Here is a 25538-nt window from a genome sequence, read left to right as displayed (position 1 = left end):
GGGTTTTTTTGGGTTTTTTTTTTTGTTTTTTTATTTTATTTTATTTTATTTTATTTTATTTATTTATTTATTTTTGGCTGTGTTGGGTCTTCGTTTCTGTGCGAGGGCTTTCTCTAGTTGCGGCAAGTGGGGGCCACTCTTCATCGTGGTGCACGGGCCTCTCACTATCGCAGCCTCTCTTGTTGCGGAGCACAGGCTCCAGACGTGCAGGCTCAGTAATTGTGGCTCACGGGCCTAGTTGCTCCGCGGCACGTGGGATCTTCCCAGACCAGGGCTTGAACCCGTGTCCCCTGCATTGGCAGGCAGATTCTCAACCACTGCGCCACCAGGGAAGCCCTGATTATAGTTTCTTGACAACTTCCTTTGACCTGCACATTGTGTGTTTCTTCTGACTTCCTCTGTTCTATTTCCTGTCTTTCTCTTTTATGTCAGCAGTTGTCCGCATAGATTTGAGTGAGCCCCTAAAAAGCTTATTGGAAGCAAGTGTGTGGCAAACTTTGTCCCCAGGTGGACTTCCTCAGGTAATGGGTGGTGAACCTGCTTTTCCACTGTGGGTCTTTAAATGTAGTAAGTCTTTTCCTCTTGGGCCAGTCAGTACCTCTAAAGGAAAATCCCTCATTCTCCTGCTTGGAGGCGTCAGCCCAGCTGCATTTGTCCTGGGACCCTCGGATGGAAGGGTGCCGACAGTCTCACTGGTCAGAATGCAGACTTCTTCTTAATTTCTGTTTTCTGTCTGTGCCTCGTGTCTGTCCTCAGCTGTGGCAGCATCTCTGGGGATTCCCTGTCTCTGCGGGAGATGGGGAAGTGAAGACCACATCCCGGGCTGCCTGGGTGGGAGAGGGGCTTGGCAGTTTGCCCAAGGAGCTGTTAGATGAGCAGCTGTTTCGTCCCCACATCCACGCCACTTTCAGATGTCTCTGGTACTCCTAAGCCTGAGCTTTTCTTGGATTTCTGTGGCTTGAGTGAGCTTGCCTTTGGTTGGTGGCTTTCAGTCCTTCTCCGCAGCTCCCAAAAAGGCTTGCGTGGGAACTTCTGCCTGAGGACTGCAAATCAGTCAGTTACCACTTGTTTACTTTCTACCTTCCAAAATTTGCTAATGCCTCTAGTCTGCCCTTGTTCCTGTTCTTTTTGTCCTTATAAGTTTATGCTTTTTAAACCTTGTACATGTGATTCTGGTGGGGTGTCTGGGAAGTAGAGGTTCACGTGTCCAGTACAGCATGATTGATCAGAAGTTTCCTAACAGGGGCCCTGCTGTGTTATTCTCAGGGTTACCTGTTAAATATTGAGACTCCCAAGCCTTTTATTTGACTGGTGTGTAATGTACATACAAGAGGCATGTAAATCATACGTGTACTCCTTGATGAGTGGTCACAAAGCGAATCTGCCCTTGCGGCCACTGCCTGGGTCTGGACATATGGAGTATTACCGGCACCCAGGAGCCTCCGCACCCTCTCCCTGTCACTACTCCCTCCTTCCTCCACAGGGCTGATCACTGACCTGGCTTCTAATGCCAGAGGGTCTGTTTTTAAATTGTAAATATGTAGGACCGTACAGTATGTGTTCTTTTCGTCTGGTTTCTTTTGCTCAGCACTAAGCTTGTGAGATTCTCCCACGTCACTGCGTGTGTCAGTAGATCCCGCGGTTTTTCAGAGCTGTGTAGTGTTCCCTCGTGATGAGTGATGAATGTACTGCAGCTGGACCTTGGGTCGTTTGTAGTGTTGACTGTCGTGAGCGTTGCTGCTGTGCCTGTCCTTGTACGTGTCTCTTGGAGCACAGGTTGTGATAGCTAGAAACGGAGATTGTGGGGTGTGTATATGTCACCTGCGGTAGATGCCTCCAAACAGCTTTGCTAAGTGGCTGCACGAGCTTACACCTCATCCGTGGTGTGTGCGAGTTCCGGCAGCTCCCTGTCCTTGCAGAGTTGGAATTTTGGTCATTTTAAGTTTAGCCATCTGCTGAGTGTTCTGGAGTCACAGTTTGGTTTAATTTCCATTTCCACTCCCTGAGGTACTCTTGACTCTAAAGCGGAATGAAGTACTCTTAAGTATATGTCCTGCCTATGTTTAGAAAAGTGGAGCTATCTGCCCTGTAGTCTAGCGCACTTCCTCCTCTTAGGAGAAGAGCTTTTGAGGACGGTCTAGGTAACCTCCGGCCAGCAGCCTTCTACAGGGCATTCTCGGGATTGTGGGACTTGGACCCAAGAAAGCCCCCTCGGGCTCTCATTCCATTTTACTATTATTCCAAACTTTAAGTTCACCATGGGCTGACTCTTCATACTAACGTTTAGCTTTCATTCTGCTTAGAAGTTTGGACTAATATAGGATGATTATTTACCGTTTCAGTGATGTGTGTGTGTGTGTGTGTGTGTGTATGTTCTCATTCAAAGGAGTTCTTTAAAATGTATCTTTCCTTGAAGCTAAAAAAGTGTGTCAGAGATAAGTTGAGTGGTTTCTCCGGGTATTGTCTCTGGGGAGAAACTGGAGGCCACAATCTACTAGGGGTGTCCTGTGGCCGGGCGTCTGGTCCTCCACCTCTCTGGTTCCAGAGGTCTAATCTGTGAATTCACTGAGCGTTGATGAGCCTCTGAGAACCAGTTTATGCCAACACGCATTTAGGAAGAAGCTTGTTTAAGTGAGGTGCCAGTCTGTTAATTGGCTGCTGTTTTGCCGATGGTTAGACTTCCCCCGGTAGGGCCCCAGTGGTGTCCCTGACTTGCTCAGCGAGGCTCCGTACGTGCCCAACAGTAACTGGGCCAAATCGTTGCTCAGAGCATAGTTTAGAATGATGGGAAATAGACGGTCTTAAGTAACATAGTCACCAAACTCCTGCAGCTGGATGGTCACCCCCTTTCATTCTTTGGATATTTTTGTGAAGACTTAAACGGTCATCGTTAGCACTATAGCACCCCTAGAATTATAGCACCCCTCCTTTGGGTTTTCTTGGAGGCATGTTAACAAGTCTTATTCTCTGATTTCTTAGGAAAATAGCTGTGAGGAGTGTGTGGTCTCAGCTCAGTTACATTGCACACGTTTTCCAGACCTGAGACTGTCTCTTGGTGGCATTAGCAGCACAGTTACAAGCCGTCGTTTAGGCTGGGACCTTGCTGTGATTGGCTAGCACCCTTCTCCTGGACTTCATTATTTGCTGTGTTTTTTTCTTTTTTTTTTTTTTACTGCATTTATTTTACATAGTGTTATTCACTGACCCTGGCCCCAACTATTGTGGGGACACCTTTTCTAGAAGTGAAGGCTTTCACTCTCATGTAGGGACGTAGATGCTGAGCAAGTCCCTACTCAGTTTATAAGGAAATAAATCGACTACATATTTGCAAACTGCTCTGAAATATCCCAGATTTGGGGTGCTTCCATTCAGCTCTAGGAAGGTCTCAAATTGTTAATACTTTATACTCTGCAAGAATTTGGAGCAAGTTATGCTTTTTGAAATACGTGATGGTTTCTTTTTCTTTTTTTTTTAATAAATTTATTTTATTTTATTTATTTTTGGCTGCGTTGGGTCTTTGTTGCCGTGCGCTGGCTTCCTCTAGTTGCAGCGAGCAGGGGCTACTCTTCGTTGCGGTGTGCGGGCTTCTCATTGCAGTGGCTTCTCTTGTTACGGAGCACGGGCTCTAGGCACGCAGGCTTCAGTAGTTGCAGCACGCGGGCTCAGTAGTTGTGGCATGTGGGCTCTAGAGCGCAGGCTCAGTAGTTGTGGCGCACGGGCTTAGTTGCTCCGCGGCATGTGGGATCTTCCCGGACCAGGGATCGAACCCGTGTCCCCTGCATTGGCAGGCGGATCCTTAACCACTGTGCCAGGGAAGCCCATGATGAGTTTCACAGGAGCTTCGTCTTCTGTCTACTTGGACTTTGCTTCCACAGGTTCTGTTAAAGGCTTTCATAGCGAATCTGAAGTCCAGCTCTCCTACCGTGCGGCGGACAGCGGCCGGCTCGGCGGTGAGCATCTGCCAGCACTCCAGGAGGACGCAGTACTTTTACAGCTGGCTGCTCAGTGTGCTCTTAGGTGAGGCGCAGGCCTGCTAGTGATTCTCCCCGTGGGGGGGTGGTCACTAGTGTTTACTTGAGACAGGCCTTTGAAATTCTTTAAAATCAGGCAGCCCCTCAGCTTCTGGACCGGGCCCTTTAGCCCTGGCCGGCTGGTAAATGTGAACGATCCCCCGTGGGGTCTGGGTGAGGGTTCGGAGAAGGCTCCTCCTCCTCGGTGCAGCGGTGCGGATGCGGCCGGGCCCTCGGACAGCTGGCGGGGCGGTGGGCGGGAGCCTTCCCGGGCCTGGCCCTCTGGGCAGCACACTGCACCACCTCTGCGGAGGCCCTGAGTGCAGGGAGTCCCCACGGCCGGAAACTGAGGCTCAGGTCCCCGTGAGGGGCCTGCACAGGCGCTCTCTGGACGGGTGTAGGCCTGGTGAAGGTTTCTCCTCCACTGGGGGCAATTGTGGAAATCCATGCTGGCAGGTGCTGCCGGGAGCACGCAGACAGTCGAAAGAGCTGCCTGGCTTTCAGAGGCAGTGAAACCCACTCACTGTGCAGGGCCTCGCTGAGCTGAGGCTTTAAATGTTACCCCGTAGAACCACTCCTGGATTTTGGCTGCTCGCTGAGATACGCTGTGTATTTTTTCCCGTAATGTTTGTGCCATCTGTATCCCTCCCTGCCAGCCTCATGATACGGTTCTGCTTTGGATCTCTTCCTGTTAACAAAGGAAGCCACGAGTCTCCCAGCAGCGAATCCGATGTGACAGAATCTTGTTGCTGCCTTTGTAGGTTTGCTGGTTCCCGTGGAGGAGGAACACTCCACCCTCCTGATTCTCGGAGTGCTGCTCACATTGAGGTATTTGGTGCCCTTGCTGCAGCAGCAGGTCAAGGACACGAGCCTGAAAGGCAGCTTTGGGGTGACACGGAAAGAGATGGAGGTCTCTCCCTCGACGGAGCAGCTTGTCCAGGTAGGCGCCCCGTGCTTTACTCTAGTGCTTGTGCGCCCATGACCAACGTTCAGAGACTCAACTAATTTGGAAGAGAAGTGGCAGAGCCGAGGCTTAAGAGCGTGGACTCTGGAGCCGGACCCCGTGGTTCAGATCCTAGGTCATGACCCCGGCTACTCGCCCTGTGTGTGGTAGTGATGTCAGGTAAAAATGAAGGCGTCCCGTTACAAGGTCACCGAGGGTACTGTTTACGTAGACCTGCTCGAAGCAAACCCCAACCATCGTATTATTTTGTCTACAACTATTTCATGTGTCCCTATAGACGAGGACTCTTTTTTTAAAATTTTAATGACAATGCCCTTGTCATACCTAAAAAAAAGAACACTTTCTTAACATCAGATACCCACGTATCCCCTGTCAGTTTGTTCTTCCGCTCTTTGGAACCGGTATCCAAATAAGATTGGTTGATAAGGATTGTGATTCTCTTTGATCTGATGGTTGCCTTCTGTCCCCATTTTCCCCTTAGAGTTCATTTTTTGAAGAAACAGATTGTCCTGTGGACCTCCCGGCAATCTGATTTTTTATTAGTTGACTCTCCGTTGTGTAACTTAGCATGTTTCTTTGTTGTCTATATTTCCTGTAAACCAATAACTGGAGCTAGAGACTTGTCAGATTTGGTGCATATTTTATAATATACATAATATCTGAGTTCGGTAGTACCTGTACAATATTTTAAAATAAATATTATTGGAGTTGCATGCTCAGAATTTTTTTCTGATTTATTTTTAAAAAAAGGCTGCTTAGTCAAAAGTTTGGAGACCATTGGTCTAGTGGGGGAAGCAAGCAAACAGTCACTAAATAGCAAGGCGGGGGATGTAGGGTACTGTAGAGTACATGGTGGGGGCAGGGGGTGTGCATGACCAAGGTCAGGGAGGCACGCTGGGCAGGCTGTTACGAGCTGATGCTTTTGGGTGAGTAGGATTTGACCAGACACAGGGAGTTGGGAGAAGAGAGTTTTATAGACAGAAGCTACAGCCTTTGCCAAGTCCACAGAGTGAGAGAGTGAGAGTGTGCAGGTGAGGGTGAGCTGGGTCCTATAAAGGTCTCCAGGCTTTCTCACAGGTCAGTAGGGGTGCTGGGGGAATATGCGGCTGGAGGGATATTGAAAACTGTGTTAAACTAGGAGAGCAGTAATCCTGGGAGGATGGAGTGAAGGGGTATGGGATGTGGTGCTTAATTAATTACCGATTTTCTTAATAGTTAACGTTTCTTCAACATGGTTAAACAACATGGCACCTTGTTGCATTAGCAAGCTAGATAAGATTGTCTCTAAAACATATCTAATCTATTTTCTTTTGACTGATGGCCATTTTGAATTAAAGTATTTTGATTAAGAAGTTCAGCTCAACTAATGTAATAATAGCTTGGCTAGTTATATTTAAATAGAGTTTAAAATAATCCTGAGCCTGGCTAAACTGTGAAGCAAGTGTGGGCAAAATATAGATACTTTTAGATATGCAAGAATTCAGTTTGCTTTTCATGTGCACTTATTTTTTTCATGTATGCTTTTTGAAAAAATTATTTGAAGATGTATTCCAGCAAAATGAGAAATAGATAACAAAAAAAGAGGAAGTCCTGAAATCCAAGAAACAAAGCACCTAACCCAGGAATGTGTTAGAAGCAATTCTAAGATGACTGGTACTGTGTGCCATTCAGATTAGAAACAGGAAGTCCAAGGAGCTCCCTGTGGCCAATGTTATGATTAAGTGCTGGGAAAAAGGGAAGGCATGTGTGTATGTTAAAAGGAGGGAAAAACCAGGAAGATTTATAAAAGTAAGTTATCCAATTATGAAACAAATAAAAAGGTTGAATAATTTTAAGCAAGTAAGAGATTATGATAAAAGAGAATCCATTTAACGGTTATCCTTGAGACATTCTCTTTCAAGTGACACAGGACTAGTAATAATGAAATACTTCTTTCTTTTTGGGTCCAGTCACATTAATAGGCTTTGCAGTGAAGGATGTTAATGTACACATGATGAGACACATACTGATTTTTTTTTTATTGGAGTATAATTGCTTTACAATGCCGTGTTAGTTTCTGCTGTACAACGAAGTGAATCAGCTATACGTATACCTGTATCCCCTCCCTCTTGGACCTCCCCCTCCCCCTCATCCCACCCATCTAGGTCATCACAGAGCACCGAGCTGAGCTCCCTGTGCTATACCGCAGGTTCCCACTAGCTATCTGTTTTACACATGGTAGTGTACTTAGGTCAATCATAATCTCCCAATTCATCCCACCCTCCCCTTCCTGCCCACCGTGTCCACACGTCTGTTCTCTATGTCTGCGTCTCTATTCCTGCCCTGCAGATAGGTTCATCTGCACCATTTTTCTAGATTCCACATATATGCATTAATATGCAATATGTGTTTTTCTCTTTCTGACTGACTTTGCTCTGTATGACAGACGCTCAACATCTAGGCAAAGCACATGTGATTTTAAAAGTTACATCGTAGTAGATAAACGTAACCCTTAATATAAAAGCACTCAGGTTGCTAACAGAATTTGGGAGGAGGCAGATGAGGTGAGGGAATGTGGGTGCTCATTTCCCCCATTTACATAGTAAGAAGTCAAGAGATTCTTTGCTCAGAGTAGATGGCTCAGAAATCACGGTGTAAAGCTGATTACCTAGAGCAGGGCTCATGGGCCAACTACTCAACTCCAGCACCGTAGCAGGAAAGCAGCCACAGACAGTACACACACAGCCGTGTTCCAGTAAAACTTTATGTGCAAAAACCAATGGAGGGCCAGATTGCCTGTGGACTGTAGTTTGCAGATCTGTGACCTAGAGTTATGGAGGTAACCATCAGAAGAACTAAAGACAAGTCAGTCAAAGTAGCCACCTTTGAGACTTTTACTTTTTATTCTATAAACTGCTATACTGTCTTTTTAAAAAAACGTATACGTAACTTTTATGATATTAAAGGTAAGGCTGCCCAACTTAGCAAATAAAAATAGGGGGTACCAGTTATTTGAATTTCAGATAAATCATCAGTAATCTTGTGGTGTAAGTATGCCTGAAATTGCATGGGACACAGTTACACTACAAAATTATTTGTTTATCTGAAATTCAGGTTTAGCTGGGTACTCTGTATATTATCTGGCACCTCTAATTAAAGGGAAAAAGGATAAATACACTATGTTCATATAATGTGATATAGTATTAAAAGCACTAATAAAGTTTAATGTAATGCCTTTAAAAGCTTTGGAAACCCTTTCTCAGTGGCACTCATGACAGTACTTCTTGCTTATTAAGTGTGTGTTCGACTAGCTGTGCGCTCCGTGTATTTTGGGCTTTACTCCCCTTTACTAATCATCAGTTTAGGGAGCTGGAGCTCTTCATTAGCATGCTTCTGCTTTTGTGGAAGTGCTCTATTGACTTTTAAGGAAGTAATGTAACAGTGAAAAAAATCCTGGGACTTTAGAAAACAGCATGGAAGCTATGATCACACTGGTAGAAGGGATGGAGAAGTTTTTAGAGAGTGAAATGAAGGCACAGATTTTCCCAACGTAAGACAAAACAAAAACCTGAAACCTAGGACACATTTTAAAAAGCATGGGAATAACACTGGTGTTTCTATTTCTAGGTGTACGAATTGACCTTGCATTATACTCAGCACCAAGACCACAATGTTGTGACTGGGGCCCTGGAACTCCTGCAGCAGCTCCTCAGAACCCCTCCACCTGAGCTCCTGCGAGCGCTGACCACAGCGGGCGGCATCGGGCAGCTCACTGCCGCTAAGGATGAGCCCGGTTGCCGAAGTCGTAGCGGAAGCATCGTGGAGCTTATAGGTAAGGCGTTAGGACGGTGACTCTTGGAGTCCACCCTGCAGTGTTACTGGCCCCTCTCCTGACCCTTGCTCCGGTGCTGTGCTGAGCAACGGACAGCTCAGTTCCTTAGGAGACTTGCGATGCAGGTGTCGTCCTTATTGTGTGGACGGGGCAGGGCTGAGGTGGGAAGGCTAGGTGGCAGGGTGAGGCCGGCACGTGAAGCCCACCTCCTGCATCTGACTCGGCTGCCTCCGCGCAGCATTTCATCTGTCGTGAAGTGGAAGCATTCGGGAAGGGATTTCCAGACCCTGTGTCCCTTTGCCAGAGGTGGGGTCTTCAAGTCTTCCTGGAATTCTGGACTCCTTTTCTGCCCTCTGGGCCCTTTTTGCTGTCGCGCCTGATTCTAGAAAACCCCTTCTGTTCCTCTTCTCATAGCACCTCCTCCGCCCCATCTCTGCTCTTCTTCCCCATGCTCTTGGGCACTGGGCCCTAATCCCGCCGCAGGATGCTGCTGCAGACCTACCAGTCTAATGTGGAGTTGCCCCTGGGGAGCTGGAAGAGATGGGTCCCTGAGCCGCAGCCTCTAGAACTGGGTCTGGCACAGCGGCGGAGGCTTCTTTCTGCAGCCTTTGCTGACTACGCTGACTAGGCCCGGCTCATGGGGTCTTTTTAGTGCAGTGTGGGTGCAGTGTGGCCTTTACCCACAGCATCTGCAGACCAGGGAAGGTTGGCGGGAAGTGTGACTGCTGCCTTGTTTGAACACAAGTGTTTGCCTGAACCATGAGTAGAAAATGCTGATCTGCCTATCCACTGTCCTTTGTACTGAACAATCCTTTTCTCTGTGGAATGCATGCCTTACAAATAATTGCTGGAAATACTAATTTCTAATGATTGTTTCTAATGAAAATTTGTAGTTAATTATTAGTTGACCAAATAATCCGAGATTTCTAATGTTTTTAGTTTGACTTTTTAAATGCACTTGGAGCTCTTTTGCATTTTAGGTCATATCTTTAGAACTGTATATTTGAGTGTTAATATAATTTTCACGTTGAAATTAAAATTGTAACACGCAGTTTTCATGTTACAGTATGGTAGTTAAGCACCACCTGTAGAAATATGTTCACATATTTTCTAGTTTTAAAGTTGAATCAAGCTTAAAGATTTTCTAATTCCTTCTGGATTTTAGCGGCTTGTTACCTTACTTTCATCTGTCATTTTCTGTGATTTACAGCTGGAGGGGGTTCTTCATGCAGCCCTGTCCTTTCAAGAAAACAAAAAGGTGATTATTTCAGAAATGATTCTTATTTTGAATCTTACTGCTTTTTCTGTATTTCTGTAATGTAATTGGCTATGCCTATAACTCTTCTCAACAGGGTGATTATATGTATAAATGTTGCTGGAATCTGATAACCAGGCCTGAATAGTCCTGTAGGATGGCTTTTTAAAGAATAATTAATTAATTTATGGCTGCACTGGGTCTTCGCTGCTGTGCGTGGGCTTTCTCTAGTTGAGGCGAGCGGGGGCTACTCTTTGTTGCAGCGAGCGGGCTTCTCATTGCGGTGGTTTCTCTTGTTGCGGAGCACAGGCTCTAGGTGCGCGGGCTTCAGTAGTTGTGGCTCGCGGGCTCTAGAGCGCAGGCTCAGTAGTTGTGGCGCAGAGGCTTCATTGCTCTGCGGCATGTGGGATCTTCCCGGACCAGGGCTTGAACCCGTGTCCCCTGCAATAGCAGGTGGATTCTTAACCACTGTGCCACCAGAGAAGTCCCTAGGATGGGTTTTAAAAGTTGCTTGTGTATCAGAATTGGTTTGTCATATATTTCTTTTTTTTTCTTTTTCTTTTCTTTTTTTTTTGGTTGTACCACGTGGCTTATGGGATTTTAGTTCCCTGACCAGGGATTAAACCCGGGGCCCTGGCAATGAGAGCACCGTATCCTAACCACTGGACCACCACAGAATTCCCTGTCATAAATTTCTAATGCTTTAGGCCAAGGGTCAGCAAATGTTTTCTGTAAAGGGCCAGGTGGTACACATTTTAGCCTGTGGCCCTTACTGGTCTCTTTTGCAATGATTCAACTCTGTCCTGTGGCAGGAAGGCAGCCATAGACAATACTAAGCTAATGGGTGCAACTTCATTCCAGTACAACTTTATTTTACAGAACTGGGCGAGCTGGAGTTTGCCTTCTCCTGCTTTAGGGAATGTAGTGTTTATAAAGGTAACTCATCTTCCCAGTGAATTTTGTTTAGTATTAGGAATAATGTTTGGTTAATTATTTGGTGAATTTGGGCCTGGTTGTCATTTTTCAGACATATTTAGCTTTGTACATACCTAAGTTTCTGATAGTTTGTTTATTTTTATTTAATCGAAGTGTGTCTGATATGGTCTGATAGCTTTGGTACACGTCATCACTTATAGCACCAATTATGTTCTGTTCCAGTCTAGATTTCCATAGGAAAGAATTGCTGTTGTTTTCTATTTTGAAATCCTAAAAGACTTACACCTTTTTTTTTTTTTGAGGTGTAATTGACATATAACAACTAATCTTTTACATACGACATACTAATCTTTTTTGTGTGTCATGAGTTGAGTATTTAATTGAGAGCCTAATGCCTAATATTATTTGTAGTATTGAATGAGATCTTAACAGGAATAATATTCTAGCCTTAACTGGATTAAGTAAGCATTTCCTAGAAGTACTTAGAATTAATAATATTTGGGCCATCATAGTGTGGGATACTTAGTCAAGTTTGAGATTTTGGTGAAAACACTGAGATTGCTTGAAAACTGAAAGGCTTCTAGGAAAAGCTAGCCTTTCTATTCTTGGACTAGGAAGAGATTTTCAGGCATGTGATTAGATTTCTCCGGTACTTGCCTTGTTTGTTTCTCAGTCACTCTTGCTGATGATGATGAGAAGATGACTCATTGACTGGTAGAGATGTATTTTGTTTTCTTGGGGCCGGGACATGCGATTTGTCCTCAGTCTCTTTTTTGTTTTTCCAGTGTTTTGTTGTTGTTGTTTTTATTTAGAGCTGCAGTTTTCACAGTTTCCTGTCATAGCTGCAGAATTCTTTTTTTCAAGTGAAATCTGCCAGTACATAGGAGAGAGAAAAACAGAGTTGTTGTTTTTGGATGTAAGATCAGGGTGAGGGCTGGGGGCTGTGGCCTGGCATCTTGGCAGCAGCTTGGCCCTTGCCCCCTCTTCGGGAGAACTCCTTGGAACAGATTTGCAAGCTACTGTTTCCAAAGACAGAGACTGCTTTCATTAACTCTGAATTCACAGGTTGGAATGTTATTTGCTTTCTCAAGGTAAATCACTTGTTCTGTAATAAAGGACCCTGTTATTTAGTAGATAAGCCAAGTTGCTGTGTTAGTTTCATCTAGATTTTGAGTATCCTTTGCTTTTTTTCGGCGGTGGGGGGAGGGCTTTAATGTCACATCAGTGTAGATTTATGGAAGTTATCACCCCTATGACTTAATCTTTGAAGAGCAGTGAAATTAGAAATTGGAACTTACCAGTAATTATATTGATAGTGTCGTTTAATGACATTTATATGTAATATAACCAAAATGATTTAATGATCCCAGTTAAATCATGTTAAGACTTTTGTTTTCTTTTTTTCTTATTAATATAATTTAGAAACCATGAACTGTAAAATGTATTTTTAGGATTTTGCACAAGATGAAATTTTATTCCATCCTCACAGATCATAACAGTACTTGAGTACTGATGATCAATGATAGAAATCTAGCAGATTAAAAGATAATAAAATAAAAGTGACTTTTAGGTATAAAAGTTTTATATATAAGTTTTGATGTGCCATTAGAGACATGACATGAATATTCCAAAGGCTAATAGAATTGGTTCTAGCCATAACTTACCATTTTTAAGATTAAATAGTAATATAAATTATTTAACATTAACAGTAGTCTAAGTCAATAAATATTAATTATTAAAGTACTTTGTAGTAACGATTGAGAATCATTGCTTTTAATTCTTTTTCCATATAGGTTTATTGACTTTAATAATACTCTAAGTATGATATCTCTGCATTTTTTGTGTTTCACACTCTAGAGGTATAAAGGAACTTATATATAATGACGGACTGAGAGCAGGAATTAAATATACTTACGATATTCCTCTTGGAATGTACATTTATTTGATTTTCAAAGTTCGTCCTTTTAGCAAGCTTAAAAGAACTCTCGCTACATCATTTCCTAGGGAAAGTGCTCTTTGGAGAAGCAGCAGCCTTGGAGGATGACTCTGAGTCAAGGTCAGACGGCAGCAGCCCCACCTTTGCAGGTAGCTCTCTCGGAGTGGCCGTCATGTCCTCCTTGCTCTCCTCTGCTGCCCCCACCTCCTCCCCTCCCCTGCACCTCCATGGATCTTGCTACTGGGAGGCAGCAGTGAAGCCAGCTTGCTCAAATGGTGGATAATTCAGGCGTCTTTTATAGTGTTCACTTTGAAATGTGTGTGTTTTCTTGCATCAAGTGTTTGCTATTTTCCTTGGTTTAAGCTGTTTTAAAATTAGGTGTATACTCCCTGAGTATAAGTCTTTTTGAGAAGAGGATGGTGGGTAAAGTGTCTCATGAATTGCATGGGTTGTGAGGGGGAAAATGGGATTAAAAATTGTCTGAGGCTCTGAACCAGGAAGAAATAGAAAATATAAACAGACCGATTATCAGTATTGAAATTGAATCAGTAATTTAAAAACTCCCAACAAACAAAAGTCCAGGACCAGATGGCTTCACAGGCGAATTCTACCAAACATTTAGAGAAGAGTTAACACTTATCCTTGTGAAACTATTCCAAAAAATTACAGAGGAAGGAACACTTCCAAACTCATTCTATGAGGCCACTGTCACCTTGATACTGAAACCAGACGAAGATACCACAAAAAAAGAAAATTATAGGCCAATATCATTGACGAACATAGATGTAGTCAAATAGGATTTATCCCAGGGATGCAAGGATTTTTCAGTATCCACAAATCAATATGATAGACCACATCAACAAATTGAAGAATAAAAACCATATGATCATCTCAATAGATGCAGAAAAAGCTTTTGAAAAAATTCAACATCCATTTATGATAAAAACTCTCCAGAAAGTGGGCATAGAGGGAACATACCTCAACATAATAAGGGCTATATATGACAAATGCACAGCTAACATCATACTCAATGGTGAAAAGTTGAAAGCATTCCATCTAAGATCAGGAACAAGACAAGGATGCCCAATCTCGCCACTTTTATTCAACATAGTTTTGGAAGTCCTACCCACCGCAATCAGAGAGGAAAAAGAAATAAAAAGAATCCAAGTTGGAAAGGAAGAAGTAAAACTGTCAGTGTTTGCAGATGATACTATACATAAAAAATCCTAAAGATGCCACCAGAAAACTACAAGAGCTCATCAATGAATTTGGTAAAGTTGCAGGGTACAAAGTTAATATACAAAATTATTATACATTAACAATAAAATGTCAGAAAGAGAAATTAAGGAAACAATCCCATTTAGCATCTCATCAAAAACAAAAAACCTAGGAATAAACCTACCTAAGGAGGCAAAAGACCTGTACTCCAAAAACTATAAGACACTGATGAAAGAAATTGAAGACAACATAAACAGATGGAAAGATATACTGTGATCTTGGACTGGAAGAATCAGTATTGTTAAAATGACCATACCCCCAAGGCAATCTACAGATTCATTGCAATCCCTATCAAATTACCAGTGGCATTTTTTACAGAACTGGAACAAAAAATTTTTTTAATTTGTGTGGAAACGCAAAAGACTCTGAATAGTCAAAACAATCTTGAAAAAGAAGAATGGAGCTGGAAGAATTACTCCCTGACTTCAGACTCTACTACAAAGCTACACTAATTAAAACAGTATGGTACTGGCACAAAAACAGACACACAGATCAGTGCAACAGGATAGAAAGCCCAGAAATAAACCCACACACTTATGGTCAATTAATCTACAACATACGAGGCAAGACTATACAGTGGAGGAAAGACAGTCTCTTCAATAAAGTGGTGCTGGGAACACTGGACAGCTAAATGTAAAAGAATGAAATTAGAACATTCTCTAAACCATATATGAAAATAAACTAAAAATAGATTGAAGACCTAAATGTAAGACCAGATACTATAAAACTCCTAGAGGAAAACATAGGCAGAATACTCTTTGACATAAATCACAGCAGTGTTTTTCTGGGTTTGTTTCCTAGATTAATGGAATTAAAAGCTTTTGCACAGCAAAGGAAACCATGAAGAAAATGAAAAGACAACCTACAGAATGGGAGAAAATATTTGTAAGTGACGAGACTGACAAGGGATTAATTTCCAAAATATGCAAACAGCTCATACAGCTTCATGTAAAAAAAATATACAACCCAATCAAAAAATGGGCAGAGACCTAAATAGACATTTCTCCAAAGAAGACATAGAGATAGCCAACAGGCACATGAAAAAATATTCATTATCACTAATTATTAGAGAAATGCAAATCAAAACTACAATGAGGTACCACCTCACACCAGTCAGAATGGCCGTCATCAAAAAGTCTACAAATAATAAATGCTGGAGAGGGTGTGGAGAAAAGAGAACCATGTAAATTGGTCCAGCCACTATGGAAAAGTGGAAGTGTGGAAGTTCCTTAAAAAACTGAAAATAGAGCTACCATACGATCCAGCAATCTCACTCCTGGGCATATATCTGGAGAAAAACATGGTTTGAAAGGATACATGCACCCCTGTGTTCACTGCAGCACTACTTACAATAACCAAAACGTGGAAACAACCTAAATGCCCATCGACAGAGAAATGCTTAAAGAAGATGTGGTACATATATACAATGGAATACTATTCAGCCATAAAAAAGAATGAAATAATGACATTTGCAGCAACATGGATGGACCTAGAGATTATCATACTAAGTGAAGTAAGTCAGACGGAGAAAGACAAATATATGTTAGCACTTATATGTGGAATCTTAAAAAGATGATACAAATGAACTCATTTACAAAACAGAAATAGATTCACAGACAAAGAAACTTATGGTTACCAAAGGGGAAAGAGCAGGAGAGGGATAAATTGGGAATTTGAGTTTAACAGATATACACACTATTATATATAAAATAGATAAACAAGGACCTACTGTATAGCACAGGGAACTATATTCAATATCTTGCAATAACCTATAATGGAAAAGAATCTGTAAATATGTGTGTGTATATATATATATATATATGTGTGTGTGTATATATATATATATATATATATATATATATATATGTAGCTGAATCACTGCTGTACACCTGAAACATTGTAAATCAACTATACCTCAATTTAAAAAAATTGAGGATAGTTTAACTTGAAAGAAATTTACATTTGTTTACAAATAGTTATCTAATTAAGCTCTTTATTCATCTTGTAAAAGATGAGTATTTAGTAAGATACTAATAATTGGATTAAATGAGAGTGGTTTGGGTTGTATAACCCTATGCAAAAGAATATTTTTAGATAACTGAAAATGAGGCTGAAATACTGGGGAAGGAAAATCTGAATAATTTCAGTGGTGATTACTTATTTATTGATTTAGTCTACAAAATAGAAATTGATTTTTTAACTTACAAAAGTAAAGTTAAAACAACAAAAAAATTACAGCTATACACATTATAAAGCCCAAGTGCTCATTGACCCACTGGCCTACAGGAGTGGCATTGCTAACAGCTTGGTGTGTAGATTTTTATGTAGTGGTAGTGTATTTATTTATTTATTTATTTAGTTGCACCGGGTCTTAGTTGCAGCAGGTGGGCTTCTTAGTGGCAGCTCGCCAGCTCCTTAGTTGTGGCTTATGAACTCTTAGTTGAGGCATGCATGTGGGATCTAGTTCCCTGATAAGGGATCGAACCCGAGCCCCCTGCATTGGGAGCGCAGAGTCTTAACCAGTGTGCCACCGGGGAAGTCCCCATAATGGTGTTTTGTTTGTTTTTTTTTTAATGGGAATTTAAAAACGAAACTAAGAAAATGTGAAACTTTATGCTACTGGAGAGTAGGACTGGCTTAGAGGTCTTGAACAGGGTCTGGGAAGGAGGAAAGCCCACCTCCAAGAGCACCGCTTGCTTAGAGCTCCGGGTATTTGGGGGTTTTTTTGTTTTTTGTTTTTTTTAATGAATTTATTTATTTTTTGGCTGCGTTGGGTCTTTGTTGCTGCGCGCGGGCTTTTCTCTAATTGTGGCGAGCGGGGGCTACTTTTAGTTGCAGTGCACAGGCTTCTCACTGCGGTGGCGTCTCTCGTTGTGGAGCACGGGCTCTAGGCGCACGGGCTTCAGTAGTTGTGGCTCTTGGGCTCTAGAGCACAGGCTCAGTAGTTGTGGCGCACGGGCTGAGTTGCTCCGCGGCATGTGGGATCTTCCCGGATCAGGGCTCGAACCCTGTCCCCTGCATTGGCAGGCTGATTCTTAACCAGTGTACCACCAGGGAAGCCCTGCTCCGGGCATTTGTGACCACCCAGCCTGTGCCCCTGACCAGGCTCCCTGGGAATCGCCAAAGTCTCGTCGCTGCTCCACGCTCAGGCTGGAGCAGTTGCTTAAGAACTGGAGGTGGGGGGCTTCCCTGGTCGCGCAGTGGTTGAGAGTCTGCCTGCCAATGCAGGGGACACGGGTTCGAGCCCTGGTCTGGGAAGATCCCACATGCCACGGAGCAGCTGGGCCCGTGAGCCACAGCTACTAAGCCTGCGCGTCTGGAGCCTGTGCTCCGCAACAAGAGAGGCCGCGATAGTGAGAGGCCCGCGCACTGCGATGAAGAGTGGCCCCACTTGCCGCAACTAGAGAAAGCCCTCGCACAGAAATGAAGACCTAACACAGCCATAAATAAATTAATTAATTAATTAAAAAAAAAAAAAAAAAGAACTGGAGGTGGTAATGTTGCTGGGCAGGGTTCAGGTTTTGCACTGAAATGCCATTTGAGAATATTCGTAGCATTTAAAAAATATCTGCTTATCCTTATTTTATCAATACTGTAATATAGTAAAAGGTAAGTAAATAATACAGTAAACATGTTTGAAGGATGCACTGTTGTCTTGCTTTTGAAATTGAGTAGTTCATATTTTCACTGTATTTCAGGGATTCTTGCAGTTAAAACATTTGCTGATAGTGAATTTTGGGGTATTTTGCAAATATTTGGTCCCATATTGAATGCTTTTCCTGACCCTTTGAAGAATGAGTGTTTCTTTGTCTTCAGCCGCAGTCAAGGGTGAGACTGGCGGTGAGCTGGCTGCCTCTTCTGGGGTCTCCACTCCTGGCTCTGCCAGCTCAGCTGCCGACTCTGGGGGTCACGACATCATCACCGAGCAGCCCCGGTCACAGCACACACTTCAGGCGGACTCGGTGGATCTGACCGGCTGTGACTTGGCGAGTGGTGCCACCGACGGGGACGAGGAGGACATCTTGAGCCACAGCTCCAGCCAGATGAGCGCCGTCCCGTCTGACCCTGCCATGGACCTGAACGATGGGACCCAGGCCTCCTCTCCCATCAGTGACAGCTCCCAGACCACCACCGAGGGCCCCGATTCAGCCGTGACCCCTTCCGACAGTTCTGAAATTGTGAGTGGTTGGAGGGGGCAGCCCAGTTTCTTCAGAGGAGCCTTCCCCGGAGGCCTAGACCTGGACCCTCCTGCTGGTTCACTCCATTCATCTGACCCACTGATAATAGTGTAGAGGTCACCAGCTCGGATCCTTAACAGGCAGCTCAGCCCCATCTGAGTCCTTCACTGAAGGAAACAGCCCAGTGTCTTTTGTGTCAAACGTGGAGGTCAAAAGTGCATTAAAAATTTCTTAATATCTTGTTGGTCACAGGTTGAGTCATTATTTTGAAAGTCCTTGAGGAGCCTATTATTAACAGATCTGTGGTCTTAATGCAGTATGATTAATAACATTAATACTGTGCATTATTTTAACACTTTCTGACTTTTCAAAACCTTTAACAACATACATGCCCCATCTTGAGCATGGATCTGAGTGCCTCTTATCTCTGAGTTAGTGGACAGACACCTCAGGAGTGGTCTAAAGCTTGGTACAGGTGTATGCCAAATTTTACAGCCCAATTTTATTGAAACAGTTTGTACTACTAGTTGTTTTGCTACTATTGAATGTATTTTATTAAGAATATATATATATTTTACTTAAATGAATACAGAAACTGTGCGTTACAAATCATGAGCTAAAGCATTGGCAGCTCTCCAGTTGTCATGTGGATGTGGTTCCTGATGGCCGAGTGGATTGCCACTTGCTCGGCTGGAGAAGTGGGCTCACGGTTGGGGTTTTTAACTAGAAGACCTGGAGGAGGGTAGGACAGATAACGGGAACGGTGGGAAGTGATTTTAAGTCAGGAAAGGGTGAAGAGTGCTAACCAGTAGGCCGGGAGAAGAGAAGGTTGGGAAAGTGCTGGGCTCAGTAGCACGTTAAGTGTGCGGAGGAAGTTTCTGTTGTTTGCTTATTGCACCAGCTTTCATCTTGCCTTTTTACAGTAGATAATTTCTGGGCAGGTTTGCTAGAAGTGGGACTGAATGACCATAGGAGGTTGTGAAAGCGTCCTGTCTAGGAGTGCTGCAGCAGCTATGTGTTGTGTGGTAGGGCTGGGCCAGGGACCCACGCCAGGCTGTGGCCTGCAGGGAACTAAACCTCTTCCCTTGATGCTTCTCACACTGGCAGAGTTCTTTCTGATTTATGAGGTGCTTCCATGTCCTTTATTTAGTCATTAGTTATTTGCTGAACAAATGTACTGAGCATCTGTTATGTTCCAGGGATTGTCCCACAAGCCGCGGATGAAGTAGAGGGCACAACACACAAAACTGCTCACACAAAGCTAATATTTTAGAGTGGGAGTCCTCAAACTCTTCCCATTTAGGGCCAGATAGTAAATATATTTGGCTTTGTGAACCATATGACCTGTGTTGCATACTCATCTGTGCTGTTGAAGTGCCAGAGCAGCCGTAGATATGTAAGTGAATGAGATGACTGTGTTCCAATAAAACTTTATTTACAAAAACAGCTGGTGGGCCAGGTTTGGCACACCAGTGTAGTTTGCCTGCCTCTGTTCTAGAGTGTGTGCCTGTGTGGGTGGGGCAGATGATGAGCCAGTAATCAACAGGTAAATAAACACATAGTCAGATGCCAATAAGTGCCATAGAGAAAAATAAGCCAGCTGTAGGGGGTCGGGATTGTCTTCACAAGATAGCCCAGTGTGGGGCTTGTCTTGGAGGGAGCCCACCACGATGAGAATTCCCGCTCGGCCATTTACTAACTGTGTAGCCTAGCGCAGTTATGGCCCTTCTTGCCTCAGTTTTCTTATCCACGAAATGAAGATGACGACAGTACTTACGTTGTAAGACTTATGAGGATAAGGGAAATAATACATGTAAGTACTTTCGAGCCTGCCTGGGGTGTAGTATGATATTCAAAAAATGTTGTTTTTTATTGTGGTGAAACTTCTCATTTTAACCTGTGTGGGTTCTTTTTTTTTTTAAACAATCTGGAGAGTGGAGGAAATCATTTCTTTCTTGGTTGTTTTTGAGCAAGTAGCTCAGTTTCTTTTTAACTTATCTGGAGGGATTTGGGATGATTTTTTAAATGATATAGAATTTATTTCAGTAATAATTTAACTAGCATATTGAAGGTACATCACTCAGTTTTTCAGGTCAAGTACAATTGGATGTGAAAAATTTTGCAGTATGAAATCATAACCCACATATATGGCTAAATATATGAAATATTGCGCCTAAAACTTAGTTGGGTCATTTCTAGCAGTTTAGGGGATAACCTATTGGTAGACTTTTGTCTAAAAGATTTTTCCTCATTTTTGACTTTTTTTCTTTTTGTAATCAAAAAGAGAAATGTCCAGGTTGGAATTGTTTTGGAATTTTTAGAGTTACGAAAGCTTTTTATAATGTAGCAGTAATGCGTGGTCAGTCAGCTCTTGATAATGTACACGCATGCACCCACGTGCACTTGAAGAAGTGACCTTCGTGTTGGCGTGTGAGATGTGGTCTGTGTTATTTGTGGGGTTTTGCCTTTGCCTTCCACGTTGGAGGGCTTGCCCCTCGGTGATCACACTTCAGAACCCTCACAGCCCCTCTTGAACTGTTTAGGTGTTAGATGGTGCCGACAGCCAGTACCCAGGGATGCAGGCGGGGCAGCCCCAGGACGAGGACGAGGACGCTGCTGCAATTCTTCCTGATGAAGACACGGAGGCTTTCAGAAACTCTTCCATCGGTACGTTGACTTCAGGCCATGTACTACGGAGTGGCCTTGTCTTCAACCCTGACCTCTTAGGTCTCAGCTTCTGAGAAGAAATCTTCTGGCGTCTTTGTTTCCTGAGGTGTAGATAGCAAATGAGGAAAATCAATTGAGAAGTTATTATCCTTTTTTTGATCTAAATCCTGTGGTTTCATATTGACTTTGTGTAAATATGTGTATTTGTGTTTTCATTGGAAACTTGTCACTTAACCTCTCTCTCTCCGATTTTGAAGCCCTTCAACAAGCACATTTGTTGAAAAGCATGGGCCACAGCAGGCAGCCCTCTGACAGCAGTGTAGATAAACTTGTCTCAGGAGACGAAGCTGCTGACCCAGGAGATCAAGAAAGCAAGGTGAGACACTTAGGCCCGAGACGGCTCAGCGTCCTGAGCTCCCGCGAGAGCTCATCATCGCCCTGGCTGCTGCCTGTCCCCCCAGCTCTTGGCTTTCCCGTCGCGCGCGTTTGCTCCGCTGTCTCCCCGTCGCGCACTGACCTCTTCCCGGGTCTGCTCTGCTTTTCTGCCTCTCCGGGTGGGAGCGCGTCCTCACCACCTGGCGGTCGTGCAAGGCCTTGCAGCATGCTTGGTTTTGTTCCAGTGAATTGATTTATTTGTTTGTTTGTTTATTGTGGTAAAGTACTCATAAAATTTACCGTCGTAACCATTTTTAAGTGTGCAGTTCAGTGGTATTAAGTGCACTCACATTGTTGTGCAGCCGTCACCACCATCCGTCCACAGAACTTTTCTCATCTTCCCAAACCGAAACTCTGTCCCCATTAAACACTAACCTCCCGTTCCCCCGGCCCCCGGCCCCTCTCACCCATCATTCTGATTTCTGTCTCTATGGATTTGGTGACTCTAGGGACCTCATATACGTGGAATCATGCAGGATTTGTCCTTTTGCGACTGGCTTGTTTCACTCAGCAGAATGTCCTCAAGGTTCATCCATGTTGTAGCAGGTGTCAGAACGTGTTTACTACATTTTGCTTTTCTCCTCATCTCTTGGTGGACACTTGGGTTACTTCCACATTTTGGCTGTTGTAAATAATGCTGTTATCAATGAGTGTGCAAATACCTCTTCAAGACCCTGATTTCATTTCTCTAGGGTTTATATCAGAAGTGGAATTGCTGGATCATGTGATAGTTCTGTTTTTAATTTTTTGAGGAAACACTGTACTGTTTTCCACAGCAGCTGCACCATTTTACATTCCTACCCACAGTGCACCAGTGCTCCATTTTCTCCGCATCTTCGCCAGCACTTGTTATTTTCTGCTTTTTTTGAGAGTGGCCATCACACTGGGTGTGAAGTGGTGTATCATTGTGGTTTTGATTTGAATTTCCCTGATGATTAGTGATGTTGAGCATCTTTTCATGGGTTTATTGGCCATTCATGTGCCTTCTTTGGAGAAATGTCTATTCAAGTCCTTTGCCCATTTTTTAATCAGGTTGTTTGGGTTTTTTTGTTGCTACTCAGTTGTCCATTGAACTATTTTAAAATTATCTCTATTGCTTACCTTTTCCATGTAAGTGTCCTGTATTCCCAGTTAATTTTAAATTCCTTGAGGGCAAGAAGTAGTGTTTCGTACTGAGTCCCTCCATGGCTGCTCGTCACTGTAGCGACCTCGGCTGTTCCTTCTGGGCCCCCTCGCACCAGGCCCACCCCTCGCAGCTTTGGGCTTCCCCAGGCTCTTTCCTCTGCCCGAGGAGCTTCCCCCGGATGCCAGGTCTCAGCTACCCTCCTGTGTGGCTCCCTCCCTGCACACTGGGCTCATCCCTGCCACAGCCCACATGGCCCCGGGTCAGGACTCCCTCTGGCTGGTCTGATTCTGCTCTGCCGTGGCCCGTGAGGTTGGGCACCTGTGGGTGAAGGTAGGCGTCTCTGAATCCCAAGCGCCTGGCACAGCTGCTGTTCTGGGACTATTTGTTGGATGAACTAACGAATCAATGGGTGGGTTCCATGATTATAAGACAAACTGTCAGTTTTTCTGTTCCAGCCCTGCCGGATCAAAGGTGACATTGGCCAGTCCAGTGACGAAGATTCTGCTCCTCTTGTCCACTGCGTCCGCCTTCTGTCCGCTTCATTTTTGCTAACTGGGGAAAAAAACGGTAAGTGTAGAAAGGCAGGTGCAGGGTTGAAGGGAGTGACTTTAGGTTTCAGAGGTCATCTTGGTAATCAGCTTTGTGCCTGTTTGCAGCAGACAGAGTAGAATCTGGGGACGAGCTTTGGTTTTCACTGACCGCTGGGGAGGGAGGGGAAGACGGGAGCAGCGGGTTTAGCGGGTCTAGTTTTGTTTATCTGGAAGCTAGACATGTGCTGCTTTCAAGCTGAAGGTGACCCAGGTGGATTTGTTTGCAGCCTTGGTTCCGGATAGGGACGTGAGGGTCAGCGTGAAGGCACTGGCGCTCAGCTGTGTTGGAGCTGCTGTGGCCCTTCATCCTGAATCTTTCTTCGGCAGACTTTACAGAGCACCGCTTGACACCATGGAATACCCTGGTACGTTCAAAGTTTGTATCTTATTCCTCACATTTAATCATTATTTTGAAAACTATTTCAAACCGTCTTGACTATTTTAGTTTTAGAGCACTAAGTTTTCTGAGCTAATTTGTGGCATTTGAGGTGTGTTCTCCATAAAACACATAAATAGTCATGTTTTTAGCTTCCCGGACCCCGTATAGATGCAGTGTTTAGTTGAAACACATACAACAAAGCGATAGAAATCTGGGAACGTCAGAGCTGATTTGCATATGAATTAGATTTATACCAAAAACACAAATTGTATATAATCAAAATTGCTTTGGGCCACACCACCCAGGCCAGGTGTTCACACTCAGAGCCAGTGGGCACCGAGACCAGCTGGGGCAGCAGCAGGCCAGTCTCCTCACGATGGGTGAACGGTGGGAAGACTCGCTCTCCCAAATTTATCCTCCCGCCTGCTCTCTGTCTTTCCTTGGGTGAGGGGACAACCCATGCTTTTGAATTTATATTAGGTAAGTATGGACAAGTTTGAGGTTCTCTAATAATTTTTTGAGATGAAACCTTGGAATTTTGATTATTGGCTGACAACTTGGAATTGTAATACAGAAAATCTGTTGTGTTGAAGGATGAATATAGAATATTTAAACCCCGAAACGTTTTTACCACTGATGGTTATTATATTCAGGTCTTTTCTAGATTAGGATCACTGCCTCGCCCTCTTTTTCTTTCCTGAGAATTCAGCCTTTGCCCTGAGTTAGAAAGTTGACAGTAGGGACTTGTACAGTGGCCGGCTGTCTCTCTCCACAGAGGAGCAGTACGTGTCAGACATCTTGAACTACATCGACCATGGGGACCCACAGGTCAGAGGAGCCACGGCTATCCTCTGTGGGACCCTTGTCTCCTCCATCCTCAGCAGGTCCCGCTTCCACGTGGGAGACTGGATGGGCACCGTCAGAACTCTGACAGGTAACGTCGAGTGTTCAGTTTTCAGTGTTGTCTCTTCCAGATGGCATTCTCATGTTCAGGTTCACATGAAGGTGTTTGTTCCTTGCTCTTCTGGTCAGGAAATACATTTTCTCTGGCGGACTGCATTCCCCTGCTGCAGAAAACTTTGAAGGACGAATCTTCTGTTACTTGCAAGTTGGCTTGTACAGCTGTGAGGGTGAGCATAATCATTTGTGGAAATCATTTCTTTGATTAGTGGAAATTTTACCAATGTTACAGTTAAAATTGGAGCTTAATATTAAATATTTCCAGACATTCTAAACAATAATAAACATCTGTGTATCCACCACTCAGCCTTAGAAGGAAAACATTGCCAACAGTTAAGGTTTAATAGACTTTGATTTAAATCTCAGAATATTTGTTTGAAGTATACTTTCCCTAAAGGGTGTCTATACCTTGCTCACATTAAGTGTAAAACCTGTTGAATTAAAAAAACAACAACTCCTTCAGGCCCGTAGAGTGGGTAGAGTTAAAGTGAAGCATAGGGGTTATTTAATCCCCTTTGTTTTTTGTGTCGAGGGACAGCCCCAGTCCTTTATGTGGTAGGAAACTTTATATCAGCTGGTTCATAACTGGCTAGTCAACAGCAGTCCACGTTAACCAGTAAAAATCAAAACAAAAACCCTACAGTTGTCAGATTTATGGGATACCATCCCTTTTTAAAATTTCATGGCCCGGCCAGAATTGTTCCTTAGTTCCAGTTGTTTGCCAAGTTTCAGTCCGTCTGTCTTTGCTGGAGCAGAAGGAAGGGGGTTGGCAGCAGGCAGCAGGCCGTGTGTGGAACTGCCCACGAGTGTGCTCAGGGCTCGGCGGAGGGTGCAGCCTTAGAAGCCCCGTCCTGTCCGCTCGGGCGGCCAAGGGCAGGGTCACGTCAGGAAGGGCTCGGGTGCTGGGCCCGCGGCTGAGCTCGGGTTTAGCAGTGGCGGTGTGGCGCGTGGTCGGTGGTGGCGAGGTCGGTGTCTGGGAGGAGAGGCCAGGCTAGAGGCAGAGTTACGGGGGG

General features: G+C 44.0%; 1 protein-coding gene across 5 annotated transcripts in view; it reads left to right on the top strand.

Annotated features, from left to right (window-relative positions):
- The window catches only part of HTT (huntingtin), a 136895-nt gene that overhangs the window by 30617 nt on the left and 80740 nt on the right, over nt 1-25538 (top strand). For 3 of the 5 annotated variants that reach the window (XM_082391235.1, XM_082391234.1, XM_082391238.1), the window contains exons 7-18: nt 3876-4017; nt 4772-4950; nt 8581-8785; nt 9996-10043; nt 12981-13061; nt 18007-18368; nt 20912-21035; nt 21293-21411; nt 23052-23163; nt 23414-23551; nt 24341-24499; nt 24598-24695. In XM_082391235.1, the coding sequence (XP_082247361.1) occupies nt 3876-4017; nt 4772-4950; nt 8581-8785; nt 9996-10043; nt 12981-13061; nt 18007-18368; nt 20912-21035; nt 21293-21411; nt 23052-23163; nt 23414-23551; nt 24341-24499; nt 24598-24695 (1767 nt within the window). The remainder of the gene's footprint in view (nt 1-3875; nt 4018-4771; nt 4951-8580; nt 8786-9995; nt 10044-12980; nt 13062-18006; nt 18369-20911; nt 21036-21292; nt 21412-23051; nt 23164-23413; nt 23552-24340; nt 24500-24597; nt 24696-25538) is intronic. The other 2 variants (XM_082391236.1, XM_082391237.1) reach the window with 2 other exon arrangements.

The sequence above is a fragment of the Balaenoptera borealis genome (assembly GCF_965194805.1).
Source record: "Balaenoptera borealis genome assembly, chromosome: 4".
Classification (NCBI taxonomy): domain Eukaryota; kingdom Metazoa; phylum Chordata; class Mammalia; order Artiodactyla; family Balaenopteridae; genus Balaenoptera; species Balaenoptera borealis.
The sequence above is the reverse complement of the archived record's forward strand: the minus strand, read 5'-3'. Positions and strand labels throughout refer to the sequence as shown.